Source organism: Cupressus sempervirens, chromosome 11 (genome assembly GCF_028749045.1).
Source record: "Cupressus sempervirens isolate cs-2001-9-10 chromosome 11, ASM2874904v1, whole genome shotgun sequence".
NCBI classification, from domain to species: domain Eukaryota; kingdom Viridiplantae; phylum Streptophyta; class Pinopsida; order Cupressales; family Cupressaceae; genus Cupressus; species Cupressus sempervirens.
The window spans coordinates 494,993,966-495,008,209 of NC_143128.1; the positions used below are offsets into that span (position 1 = coordinate 494,993,966).

General features: G+C 34.3%; 2 protein-coding genes across 5 annotated transcripts in view; one reads left to right on the forward strand and one right to left on the reverse strand.

Annotated features, from left to right (window-relative positions):
* LOC149530530 (serine/arginine-rich splicing factor SR34A-like) overlaps window positions 1–14,244 on the forward strand; it is a 144,797-nt gene that overhangs the window by 63,319 nt on the left and 67,234 nt on the right. For 2 of the 4 annotated variants that reach the window (XM_089811931.1, XM_089811932.1), the window contains one exon: window positions 12,618–12,734. In XM_089811931.1, the coding sequence (XP_089668057.1) occupies window positions 12,657–12,734 (78 nt within the window). In that variant the 5' untranslated portion in view covers window positions 12,618–12,656. Of the gene's footprint in view, window positions 1–12,154; window positions 12,444–12,617; window positions 12,735–14,244 lie in introns of all 4 variants that reach the window. The other 2 variants (XM_089811933.1, XM_089811934.1) reach the window with 2 other exon arrangements.
* On the reverse strand, window positions 1,971–4,275 carry LOC149530531 (uncharacterized). Its single transcript, XM_089809637.1, has 3 exons — window positions 3,407–4,275; window positions 3,085–3,249; window positions 1,971–2,962 (listed from the first exon to the last, which is right to left on the reverse strand). The coding sequence occupies exons 1-3, from the start codon at window positions 4,240–4,242 to the stop codon at window positions 2,131–2,133; spliced, it is 1,833 nt and encodes a 610-aa protein (XP_089665763.1). The 5' UTR covers window positions 4,243–4,275; the 3' UTR covers window positions 1,971–2,130.

A 14,244-nucleotide genomic window follows, 5' to 3' on the forward strand; every position in this document is an offset into this window, starting at 1 on the left:
GAAGACAGTTATAACAATCATGTTCATGTGAATTAGATTTACCATTAAAATCAGTTAGACAAAATTTCTTAACTAAGAACTTAAAATACCATTAATGAATTTACCATAGAAACTAAAATCCACATACTGTGAAAGTTGAACCAAGAAACATTGTAGGGATGCTTCTGCAATCACCCAAATTAGTCCACAATAACCTCTATAACAATATCATATAACGACTTCCATCCAATACTACTAAATCAAAATCCAATGACGATTATCATTAAATACCACTATATAAAAATTAGGGTATCACATACCATGGTATTAATTAGGGCATCAATTACCATTGGATTATTTAGGGCTTTTGATACCATTGTATCACTTAGGGCTTCCGATACCACTGATTCAATTAGGGCTTCCGATACCACTGATTCAATTAGGGCTCCAGATACATGTATCATTCATTTCCTTCCGATTTCCTAATTGCAATTAGTTTCTCAAGATTAGAAAATATGCTCATATTTGATGTTCATATAAATGAAAAACAATCCATAAATCTATCTCTCGCATCTAAGTATAAAATATTTGTAATGATGAAATAACTCAATTAATTTTACCTTCTTGCATGTACATCATAAAAGTGATAATACCTATTTTCGACAAACAATTGAATGTATGGCTTATCTTTGTTTGTTGTACATCCGACAACTTGGGGAGAGATGAAACATTGTTAGGGGCTTAACCACCCAACCTCGGACCTCAACTTTATCCCCACACAATCTCTAACAAGAAAGGCCCTCCCTACCAAGAATAGATAGGGACCATCTCGTCATCAACTATGCAACTTGGTATCTAACCATACCCCTCGACTTGACAGCAGGAGATTACATTAAATGGAATCATGGATGAGCTATTAAATAATTCATATTAAAATGATAAACATTGATATGTCATAACTGATTATTGTTTCATGTTATTGCAGATTCCTTTCTCTCACCTCATCACTCATTTCCTTGGCTACATGGCCGGGTGAGTCCCAGGTGTTTAGAATTCTCAGAACAACCGGTTCTATCAATTATACAAGAAGATTACATGCATCCAGCATTTCACAATCTGTGATTGCATGATTATGTTCTCTAAAGATTCTAGAATTTGATTGTTTAATTCTAATATCCATTGGTATAATGATTATGGATCTATATTATGTTTTTCTTGGCTTCAACAAAAGATTCATAATACTTGTCTTTCATAAGAGTACAAAAACATTTTATATTCACAGCCAATGCAGTGTGCCCGACCTGGGTCTAAGGCTTAGCAAAGATTAAAATTGCTTTGTAAACTATTTACTGGTTCTTCTTGACAGTACTATCCCTTATCCCAGAGGCATATGGAAAATACTTTTGCATAAGCTTGCACTGATATTACTTCCTTTTAAACAAAGTTCTGATATAAAATCTATATTCTATTATGGAATCAATATTCTGATGTGTAACTTGCTATTCAATACTTAAGCTTATGTGCAACCATCATGGGGAACAAAAGATACTTCTACAGAATGCATGCAGTGAAACAAGTAATGTAGTTAATGGTGATAACCTATGTTCCCCCAAGTTTTCGGTACGGGGACGGCGGGACGGGTTTCCGGGACGTCAAATTTTTTTGGCGATTTTGGGGACGGGGGGGGGACGGGGACGGCTATATATATAGAAATTTTTAAAAATATAGTATATACATTGAAATTTGTAAATATACGTGTCATTCATATGAAACTAAGCACAAAGCATGTCATTTAAACATTATAGAACCATAACATACAACATTTGAATGCCATCTATGAAATAATATCCGATTTTAGTATTTTACTATTTATTATTTTAGTATCCAATTCTCAAAATGCATATCAATACAATATCAGAGAACACTGAACAATGAACATTAAGTTATTAACCATTGTCAATATCATAAGACTCATAATGATAAGCATGATAAATCATAAATCTGAAAATCAAAATCAAAATATGCCCAAAGCTATAGGCTGCCATAAAGTAATAAGTATCATATAATCAATGTATCATAATCATGTTCATGTTCAACATAAAAAGAAAAACATAGAAAATGAAGTAGACTGCTGCTCTTATTCTGCCTCTACTAATCCATGGCATCAAAATCAGAATCCTCCTCACTGTCATCCTCCACAGGAAGCGTAGTCTCATCTAATGGAACCCCAACCAGTCCTGGTGCTATGTCATCCTCATCTATCTGGGCCACATCCTCAGGCTCAACATCCCATCGCAAAGCTGGTGTCTGCCTATACTCTGGAGTCTGGCGATTGGCAAGTCGAAGAGCATGATGCACTGTTAGTAGCTTCTCCGCTCTTTTAGAGGTAAGTCTATTCCTCTTGATAGAGTGGATATATGAATATGTGGACCAGTTCCTCTCTGCAGCTGAAGAACTAGCAACCTGTGAAAGGAGGCGACCGGCAAGTATCTTTAACTCAGGTGTATCTCTCCCATGCCAAGTCCACCATCCAATAGGATCCCTCTGTGCCAAAACAACTCTATCCAACCTTGCTTGTGGCTTACCCAAGTTTGGGCCACGACGGTTGGTGAAGTCAAGGAACTGTGCACGAAGAGTAGAGGCATCTTGAGCTGAATACATCTTATCAATTGCTTTTGTGAAGCCATCCAAAACCTCAGGATCATCACATGGGAGGCCCCTTCCACCCAACTGTGCATACCATTTGGGATTTAGAGCAAATGCTGCCATATGAAGCAGGGTATTCATTATGTTCCACCTCCGCGTCACAATAGGCCTAATATGCTTCTCATAAAAGCCCAATGTAGGATCTTTTGCCGCAACAGTTCTCTTCATCTTACCCAACATGCTGTCAATAGTCTCATAGATCTCTCCTAAACTAGGAGCATCAGTATTAGCATATCTAATGACATCAACAATGGGTGCTATGACAGAGCAAATGTATCTGCAAGATCAAAATGCCAACAAAAAAAAAATTCAGAATTAGAATTTTAAGAATTTTAAGATTATTAGTAGGAAAATCAGCAAGCAAAAGACTAATAGTAAATTTAAAAACCAACAACTTACTTCATTGTGGACCACCAACTCTCATCAAGGATCCTTTGCCTCACCGCTTTTCCTTCAGTGGACTTAGAATGAGACCATCGTCCCCACTCTAGATTCACCACCATCAATTGAAGGGCTTCATACACCTCAATCATCCTCTCCATCAAGATGAAATATGTGCAATACCTATAGCAACAATTAAAAATTAAAAATTTAAACTTAAACATTAATGATTAAAATTTAAAACAAAAAGCATCACATGTAAGTAAACTTATAAATAATTTTTTTAAATAACTTAAAGTTAAAACAAACTAAAAGTAAACCATAATTATAATTGACATACCTTGTCTCGGCTGGTTTGAGGAACTCCTTAGAGAAGGACCTGAATAGAGCAAGTGAAGTGTGGTGGTTGCAAATAAACATTTGCACTTCTCTAGCTTCTAGCACCGCTTGCTTCACCCATTCAATCTTCCCTATGTCCTTCAATGCATTGTTCAAGGAATGAACACAACAAGGGGTCCAAAATATGTGCCTATAAGCACCCTCTATCATCAAACCTGCTGATTTGCACACAGGTGCAAAATCTGTGATAACCTGTACAACATTAGAGGGCCCAATCTCCTCTATGGCATCTCGCAAAATGGTGAACTGAAAATCTGCATCCTTCTTCTTTCCTGAGCAATCTATGGCTCTCAAAAAATAAGAGCCAGCAGGGGATGTGACAATGATATTGATGAGTGGCCGATGTCTAACATCGGTCCACCCATCCATCACAATAGAGCAGCTTGTCCTAACCCAAGTGCGTCTCATATCCTCAAATAATAAAGCAACCTTTGAGTACTCTTCATCTAGGATAGTGGTTCGTAGCTTATGCTCACCGGGGGGCACAAATGAGGAATTCATGCTCATAATATCTTTCACCATTTGTTTATAATAAGTGGAACGGGCTGCATTATATGGGATACCATTAGCAACAAAGAATCTACCAATGGATGCCTCACACTTCTCCTTTGCCTGTGCATTAAACATACTTTCCACCGAGCCCTTCTCACTACTACTTATCTTTCTCTTCTCTCTAGACCCACTAGGGCTGCCACTAGTACCAATGGCGGATGAAATATGCCTAGATGATTGTGAGGGAATGGATGGTGATGTCATTGTCAAATTTTGCCCCTCCATTTCAGCCTCTAAGTGCAATCTTTGACATTCTAATTTTTGTTCATTGGTTAGATTAGGACAAGCTTTGACTCCTTGACATGTAACACCTAAAAAATGTGACTTCACTCTTGTATAGCTGCCCCTAAAATCATCAAGACAAACATGACAATCCCACACCCTTGTCCCTCTCGAATTCTTTTTATCTTTTGGCCTAGGTGTGACATATTGGAGAAGAGGTTTTTTCCTATTGAAAGGACCCTTTGCAAAATTCTTCATAATGTCGGAAGGGCATTTAAACAAATCAGCTTTAGGATTGGGTTTTTGCCTAGTGTCACTACTAACAACATCAACCTCTACATTTTCTTCTTCACTACTACTACTTGTACTCCCACTACTACTCATTGTGTTTAAATATGCAATTGAATAGATATATGAGCTGAAACAATGAAAAAAAAATAAAAATCAGACTTTGCAAGCTACAAATTTATTAAAAAAATGATAGATGAAAGCACAAAAAGTTTTATACTTACTTGGTGGACAAAATAGAAGATCAAACCCTTGGTCAAGCTCTTGGAAGCAAACTATTACCTCCTCTACTTGCAAAATGAAAACTTCAGCCGGCTGCAACATAAAATGAAAATCAAAAAATGGTTAAAACAATTTAAATTTGTTGAGTTATATACATTTTAGGATTTTTGGAGGAGTGGGGCTCACTAGCCGACCAAAAAAGACAACAACAAATATTTTTTTTATGTTTTTTTTTTAATGTTTTGAGCTTGCAAAAAAGGGGGACGGTCGGCCATACCCGGTACGGTTGGGGGACGGCTAGACATCCCCTTTTCGTACCAGGGATGGCTGGCCGTCCCCCTTTTGTCCCCCCCCACGTCCCCAAGTTTCGGGGATGTCCCCTGCAAAAAAAGGGAATTTGGGGACGGTTGGGGGACGTCCCATACCCGTCCCCTCGTCCCCGAGATGTCCCTGTCCCCGAAACAGGGGGTTTTAGGCCGGGTACGCGTCCCCGAGGAACATGGGTGATAACACAGGCATGATTATTGATTCATGGATTTCATTATAGTTTCCATCTTACATATCCATAACTGAGACAATCTCATGGTTATTTGGTAGTAAAACAAGAGACACGATATCAGTCCCCAAGAAGTTCCGACTAAGGATGGAAGCTATATTTTTTTTATAGCACACATTCCATTCAAACCGGTATTTAAATCCAATAGCAACATTAACATCATTAAAGGTAGACGTACAAAACAGAGCACAAACTTTTGGTATAACAATGAGAAAAGAAAATAAAGAAAGATCAGGCAAGCATCGGATTGGACTTAGCAAGAATCATGTGACCTGTAGCTTTCTTCCTCCCGCGGTCGGAATTAATGGTCACCCACGGTATCCTTTGCTCTGTACCCATTGATGGATAAAAAGGGAAGAAGGAACAAATCGGATTGTAAGTTTTGAACCGATATTGATCTGAGAATATCACTCGGCTGACTAAGACATAATATCAGATGGATGTAAAGCTAGAGGCAATGTAGAAAGAAAAAGAGTTGTGTCTAACACGATTCATGTTACTCTTTTAAATGGCCGGCCTTGACTTCTCAACTACCTACGATTATCAAGAAGGCCCTTCGAATGCATCACAAATTCAAATTATAAAAGAGAGAAATAAAGAGGAAAAAGGAATAAGGAGTTGAAGACTTTTAATTTTAGTTTATTATTATTATACGCTCTTATATACGTTCATGTGTATATATTGATGAAATGACATCACTAGATTATAAAATTATAATTTATTGGTGTCACTTTATTTTTACATATATGTGTTCGTATTTAAGGGTTTATAATAATGATTAAATAGGAAAATTCAATAATAAATCTTCAAAGGTATGAATTATATATTTTTTAATTTAGATTATTTTAAGTTTTTATTATATTGTTTTCCTAATAGCTCATGCGGTCCCACAGATGTATCCTGTTTCAAGTCGCTAGGTCCTCAACCCATTTGCCCAGTGATGGTGATGCTCCTGCACCTAATTCCTTTTTAACAATGCTTACACCCCTTCGACATGTTTCTTGCAAGGAAGTTCTCCATAGTTAAATCATAATAAATTATTTAATTATAATTAATCATAACGGTTAACCATCGTCTCAATTCCATGAATTCGTGACAAATGATCAACTACCTTGTTATCTTCATCTTGAAATTATAACGACTAACTATCTTACTATTTCACAGGATTATAACCAAATTAACTGTCAACTGACTTCATGTGAACCTCGACAGCTATATTTTAAATTAGGTCAAATATTGTTATGTAACATACCATTCCCCTTGTGGTTCATCATCCTTGATGAACTTGTAACAAACATTATAAGGAGTATTTTAAAATTGGAATGTAACGTACCATTCTCCTTTGTGTTTCATCGCCCGCGATGATTACTGCAAATTAGTCACTAAAAGAATATTCCAAATACAAGATGTATATATAGCATCATGATATCATCAAAATCATAATCAAAACTCAAGATCCATTTTTACTTCAAAGTTTCCAGCAAGATACTTGCATGGTAACATAAAATTAAACATGTACTCACCTGAGTTCATTTTACCGTACTTGTGATCATCTTAGCATCAATTGAGTTGATTCTATTTCATATTCCTATCATACTCATGTAGACACTGACCATATCATTAGTTCGATTCCATATTGATATCTTCATTTAAGAGAATTTTCAAGGTTCAATAACTGAGTGTAAGATAAGTATTCAAAATTGGAATCTCTCAACTAGCAAGTTCTTGATCTTAATTTAAATCACTTATACATACCATTTGGCATAAGGCACTATTAATGGGTAGATCGTCCTGGTAAACTTACGGATCACCTGAAAAAAGTTATTAGATCCATTTTTTTTCCATTTATGTAACCTCGGCCTCTTTTCCCATCTTATCACAATAACATTTCATTAGAATAATCATCTCATGATCGAATATACACTTCATCTCCAAAACAATATACAACAGTTTAGTATGTAAAGTCAACATCGCATGTGTATTATACATGTATAGCAGTGTGTCAAAGGGTAAAAAACATGATATACTATACAAGATCATCATACATCTAATCAAGATCATAAGCATCTGAACAATTCATAAGATTCTTATCGGGTAGCTCATTATTCATTTGTAAATATCTAGAATTTTATCTTTTCCATTTTTATGACTTAGGCTTTCATGCCCATCTCGTCAAAGTTTTCATCTGTAAACAAGCATTGATAGTTTTCAATTATGCAAGTGTGTTTACTCCATACTGGAGCACAAAATGATCTTGTCGTTTAATCAACATCAGAAGGGATCATGGTTCACAATTTTGTTTTACTTCAATTCAAGTTTAAAATAGATAACAAAATATTACTACCATTTCATAAGAACAGGAATATAATTGCGTAAAGTAAATGCTGGGAACATTCAACTGAAAAAAAATATTTAGCCATCATCAGGGTTTTAGATAACATCTCATCAAGATTATAGGAGCTGTTTTGGATTGCGCAAGCCTCGTCATTTGGACCCATTTTAATCTTCTCATTCTCTACTGAGAATAGCCCTCCCTCTTGGGATAAGGCACATATACCATTTTGGTCCTACCACCCGAGCATCCTGGTGTTAGAGTGTCCTGCTCAGTAACAGTCAAGGTTGAGGATCCCCTCCACCTACCCATCATTCTGTTAGTTGGCACCACTGACCTCTTAGTGATCCATTTTAGGCAAGAATGCCTTTAATCTACCTTGGCCAAGGATTTTAAATGGGCTGATAATCTACCTTCCATCTTACATATCCATAACTGAGTCAATCTCATGGTTATTTGGTAGTAAAACAAGAGACACGATATCAGTCCCTAAGAAGTTCCGACTAAGGATGGAAGCTATGTTTTTCTTATAGCACACATTCCATTCATACTAGTATTTCAATCCAACAACAGCGTTAACATCATTAAAGGTAAATGTACAAAACAGAGCATAGGCTTTTGGTATAACAATGAGAAAAGAAAATAAAGAAAGATCATGCAAGCATCGGATTGGACTTAGCAAGAATCACGTGACTTGTAGCAAGATATTTTCTTCCTCCCGCGGTCGGAATTAATGGTCACCCATGGTATCCTTTGCTCTGTACCTGTCGATGGATAAAAAGAGAAGAAGGAACAAATCGGATTGTAAGTTCAGAATCGATATTACTCTGAGAATATCACTTGGTTGACTAAGACGGAATATCAGATGGATGTAAAGCTAGAGGCAATGTAGAAAGAAAAAGAGTTGTGTCTAACACAATTCATGTTACTCTTTTAAATGGCTGGCCTTGACTTCTTAGCTATGTACGGTTATCAAGAAGGCCCTTCGAATGCATCACAAATTCAAATTATAAAAGAGAGAAATAAAGAGGAAAAAGGAATAAGGAGTTGAAGACTTTTAATTTTAGTTTATTATTATTATACTCTTATATACGTTCACGTGTATATATTGATGAAATGACATCATTAGATTATAAAATTATAATTTATTGGTGTCACTTTATTTTTACATATATGTGTTCGTATTTAAGGGCTTATAATAATGATTAAATAAGAAAATTCAATAATAAATCTTCAAAGGTATGAATTATATCTTTTTAATTTAGATTATTTTAAGTTTTTATTATATTGTTATCCTAATAGCTCATGTGGTCCTACAGATGTATCTTGTTTCAAGTTGCTAGGTCCTTAACCCATTTGGCCAGTCATGGCGATGCTCTTGCGCCTAATTCCTTTCTGACAATGCTTCCACCCCTTCGATGTGTTTCCTGCAAGGAAGTTCTCCGCAGTTAAATCATAATAAATTATTTAATCATAATTAATAATAACGGTTAACCATCTTCTCAATTCCATGAATTCGTGACAAATGATTAACTAGCTTGTTATCTTCATCTTGAAATTATAACAACTAACTATCTTACCATTTCACAGGATTATAACCAAATTAACTATCAACTGATTTCATGTGAACCTCAACGGCTATATTTTAAATTAGGTAAAAAATTGGGATGTAACAACCTGAATGTATGTTAATGTGAACAAAGACTTATACAAGAAGGTAGAGGCTTCGGGAATAAAGGTAAGTTTTATTAGTTTTTTTAAAGATATGTTTAATGAGTAATATTTGAAGTTATGTTTTATTATTAGTGCTTATTTATTTCATTAAGTCCCTTTATGTTTGACATTATATGGGAATATTATAAATGAAATATTTAAGTTGTGATAAATTATATGATTAAACATATTTTCTAAATAATTTGTAAAGAATATAAGTGAAATTGGTCACTATAGATTATTATATGTGACATTAATAAGAATACAAAATATTGAAAATATAGATCTAAGTTAGATCTATATTAGATTGAAATGATCTTATTATGTAGAATTATTATCCTTGGGTATCATAGTAGTCTCTTTTTTATTTCTATATGAGCTATATACCTTGATCTTTTCCTGTGAGAATGCTCTTGCAGGAAAAAGAGGGAGATTGAGATTCAGAGGGAGGCTAACATTTCAGGCAACCTTGAACGAGAGAGAGTAGATAGAAAATATGATTCAGTGAACCTTCGGTGATCTTTGATCATATTGATTTAGAGGGAGTAAACCATGTTGAGATGGATTCTTTAGTGATCAATAAATTGTAGTAGACAAGAGGACTGTGATTCATGAATTTACCTTGTGACTATGTGATTTTAATGGGCCTACTCCCTGTGTACATCATGAGGAAGTGATGACTTCCAAATGATGTGACTTGTATTTGCAGAAGTTACTGTAAGGTGACGCTCTTACAATAACTTGTATTATGTGATCAAACAAATTGAGTATATGGTGAATGTCTTGCTTCTCAACATTCTAGAAGTCCATTGCTCAAAGAGTATTTGGTGAATATTCTGGGAGGTCAGTACTCTTGATATCAGATGTGATATCAAACTTTATTTTGAATATTTGGTGAATATCATTGATATTCTAGGAGGCCAATACTCTTGATATCAGATGTTATATCAAACCTTATTTTGAGTACTTGGTGAATATCATTGATAATCTGGGAGACCAATACTCATGGTATCAAATGTGATATCAAACCTTATTGAGTATTTGGTGAATATCATATGTTGATATTCTGGAAGACCAATACTCTTGATATCAAAATGATGGATATCTTCTGATCAAAGATATCCTTAATCTTGCTAACTTGATGTTACTTTGAGGTAATATATGTGTTTATCCTCCCTAGCCATGAGGGACTATTGATGTTTGATAGCTTCTGTTAGATAAATATATATATATATATATATATATATATAAAATTATGAGAGAAATTTATATATATATGATTAAATATATTATTATATTAATTATCTGATCAACAAATAGACATGTCCCACGAAGGGACATGTCTATTCATGGCTTATATTCAATATAAATGTAAGTGATTGTTGCATTTGGAAAACACATACCAAGTTCATGGCAGTGCTTAGTACATTTGCAGTGATCTCGGAAAACCAACAATTAGGAGGAATATGTAGTTTGAGGCTGGAACAAGAAGTAACCCGAGAAGAGAAAGGAGCCAACCCAATAAATATTTTCATCAAAAGGTGAGTCAAATGATTCTTTTCAACTTTGATGGGTTAGGAAAAGTCATCACCCATTAACGGATCTGAAAATTGGGCACATATTTTTTAGTCCCATGTCCAAAGAAGATGCCACCAAATTTGCCATCTTTCATTTGAAAGGGATTGCACAAGACTGGTGGCAGTGTGATTTGATTACTTAAGGGCACCAAATCAAAATAAACTACAATGAATTTACACAAAAGCTTATGGCCCAATTTGGTCAGTAGCACTTTGAAAGATTTTGAAAAACTAGCACAATTATAACAATAAGGATCTTGTAGAAGGCTACTTATCTGAATTTCGAAAACTCTCAGTCATGGTACCTAGGATTAAGGAGAAAAGGGTAACATACCTATCTATTGAAGGACTGTTAGAGTTGATTCATGGTTTAGTGATGTTTTTGCCCCTATATCTCTTCAAGATGTGATTCAAAAGGCCCTAAGGCTGGAAACTGCATCAACAAAGCAAAAGAGGCAGTCCAAGAACATACCTTCAGGATCAAAAAACCAACCCCTCTACAAAATGAATGGGCAACAAAAATCATTGCCTTCCAACTCACGCAACAGAAATATTTGAATTTGAGGTTCTTTCTCTTGCATGGACAATTATGTTTAGTTTATATGGCAGTATATGATAAAGAAGACTAATAGATGTACACCAAGGCAACTTATTTAAATTCTGATAAACAGAAATTTCCATGGACTGAATCTGGAATCAAGAAGATGTATGAAGAAGAGGCAAAGTCTTGTTAGATAGTAGATACTAGGGAAATTTCTATTTTACCTTTTTCGTAAGAGTATTGCTTTGAGGAATCTATAAAGTGTTATCAAAATCAATAATTGCCTTGTCTTGTAAATTCCTTTGTGATGAATAAGAATGGTACCTTGATAGAACTGTCTTTTTGCTATTTAATGTTCTTATATTTCTATTTTAAGTAATTCTAATTATTTGGAAATCCTTCATTTAAATTTGTTGACAAGATTGTATTCATATCTAAATTTCATCAAGATTAGTATGTGCTAATCATTAGAAATATGGATTAGATGTTCCATTTGTAAAAATTGTTACGTTTATTTGTCTTCGAGTATTCAAATTTCTGAGAGTTTAATGTAATTTGACATTTAGAAATGTGCACAACATTTTGATTGTGCTCTCTGCATATTCTTAAACTATTTGAAATAAACATGGTTGAGTGATGTAAAATAGATGATGAGTTTGCTATTAACTATATTCTGTTGCTTCCAGTAACATGACCCATTTTGTATGGTAGATGCAAGGCACTTTGATAAAGTGAGGAGCTTTGCATCTGTGAGGTAGAGAGAGTGAGAGGAGAGAGAAAGAAGGTGGAAAACTGGGTATTAAAAGAAGAGCTCTCACACAAGCTTGGGAGAGAACTTAATTACATGAACAAGATGCTGGACTAGGTCATAATGGTTAAGTCCTTTTGAATCGAACATATCTGAGAAGTTTCTTGGAGCTAAAGAGGGAATGATGGAGCTTTCTGGGCATCGGTTTCACCAAAGATATTTCCTTGGTTTGCCTCGTAGAATTTAGATTTGGCCCCACTGTCTGTTAGTAAAAGAACTATAGGATGCAGTTATAAGGGGTTCTAGTTTGAATTTGTAGTACATTTTTGATACTTACATGCTTTGCCATTCTTTGAATTATCTATTACAAAATGCTTGACATGTCCTTCCTCTTACTGCAGGTAAGATATTACCAAGGAAGATTATTTGTCTTCATAACAATGAGTGACCGGAAAATATATGTTGGCAACCTACCTGGTGATATTCGAGAATGGGAAGTTGAAGACCTTTTTCATAAGGTTACCCTTGCTCTTCTTTGCTTTTGAATAAATTCATGTGCTTATCTATATAAATTTATATTAAAATGGAGTATTATCGCATGTTCTTGTTTACTGTTAAAATTTTTGAGTTTATTTTCTGCTTCTATTTTCATTGGCTTTCAGATAATAGTGGAAAATATTATTCCTAATTCCTTTGCAGTTGTTTTGCAGATAGGTAAGAAATCACCGCATAGAATGCATAAAGCAACATACGAATTTTAATCCTAATTTCTTTATAGTTTGGACATGTATATAAAAAATGAATTGTCTTATATAATACTTAAAGCAATGAATTAGGTTTGACTCAGTTTTGTTATGAGGCTCTCAGAATGCATGGGCCAAACATATTGAAACTGTAGATTCATTATTATACATACTGCTTTGTATGGCTCATAGTCATGTAAATTTTAGAATTCATACATAGTTATTTTTTAATTCTTTGCTCTGAGATATTCTGTTACCTTTATATCAGTCTCTTATATGACTCAAATGGATGGTTTTATACTTTATCTTATATACTTAGCAATAAGTGATGTAGAATTCAGTCTGATTATAGTTACAAGAGATTCTACTTCTCATAAATTTCATCTGTGGTTACTACAACAAGAATTTCCTTTAAATCTAGTTTTGTTGTTGTCTTATATTTTGTAGAAATGTTGTTTCTTTCAATTTCAATCTCTTTATATAATAATGGAATATAATGAGTATGTTGGTAGAAATTTAAATAGCCAACTGTTGATTGGATTAGAATTAAAAAGTATTAGAATAGTAAATTAAATTGCAAACTGCTTTTGCGATGAAAATCTAGTTGCACTTGTGTATTAAAGTCTATTATTGTGAAAATCTATGTTTGAAATATTTATAGCTTTTCATTAGGATGGATAATATGATTTAGTGAAAGGACATAATATAATAACTAGCTGTTATGTCTAAATTAGGACTGTAGAAAACCTTTTTAGTTCTTAGTTCATTATATAGCTTTGAGAAATTAAGATTATTAAAATCCACATATTTCCATTTTAACAGTAGAAGACATTTGAGAGTTCCAAAGATAATAGATACAAACTGCCTTTTTATATGCTATATTTATGTGACCAATATGCTTTTACAAGAGCTCAGGATTTGTGGAAGTGGACCTCTTTGGCAGCAAGCCAACACAATTTAGTAGATTTTGGGACGTCATTGGTGCTTATTTAAAAGTTTTACTTAGTGTTTTCTTTCATATCATTGGTATGTTTTCCAGTACAAAAATCAGATTACAATGCTATCTTGAAAACTCCCGTTCTCTGATTGTAATGAATTTTTGGCTCCTTGTTGATAGCTTGGATTGGACTTTTGTTATTGAATATTTTTCTTTTTGGTTGGTTAATATTTTTTTCTATTATATTGATAAATAAAAGTGTACATAAAGTAAATCTTCATGAGATCACGTAACTGCCCAAGATACCAAAAAGAACACCTGCAACTACACCACCCCTGATCAGGCTTT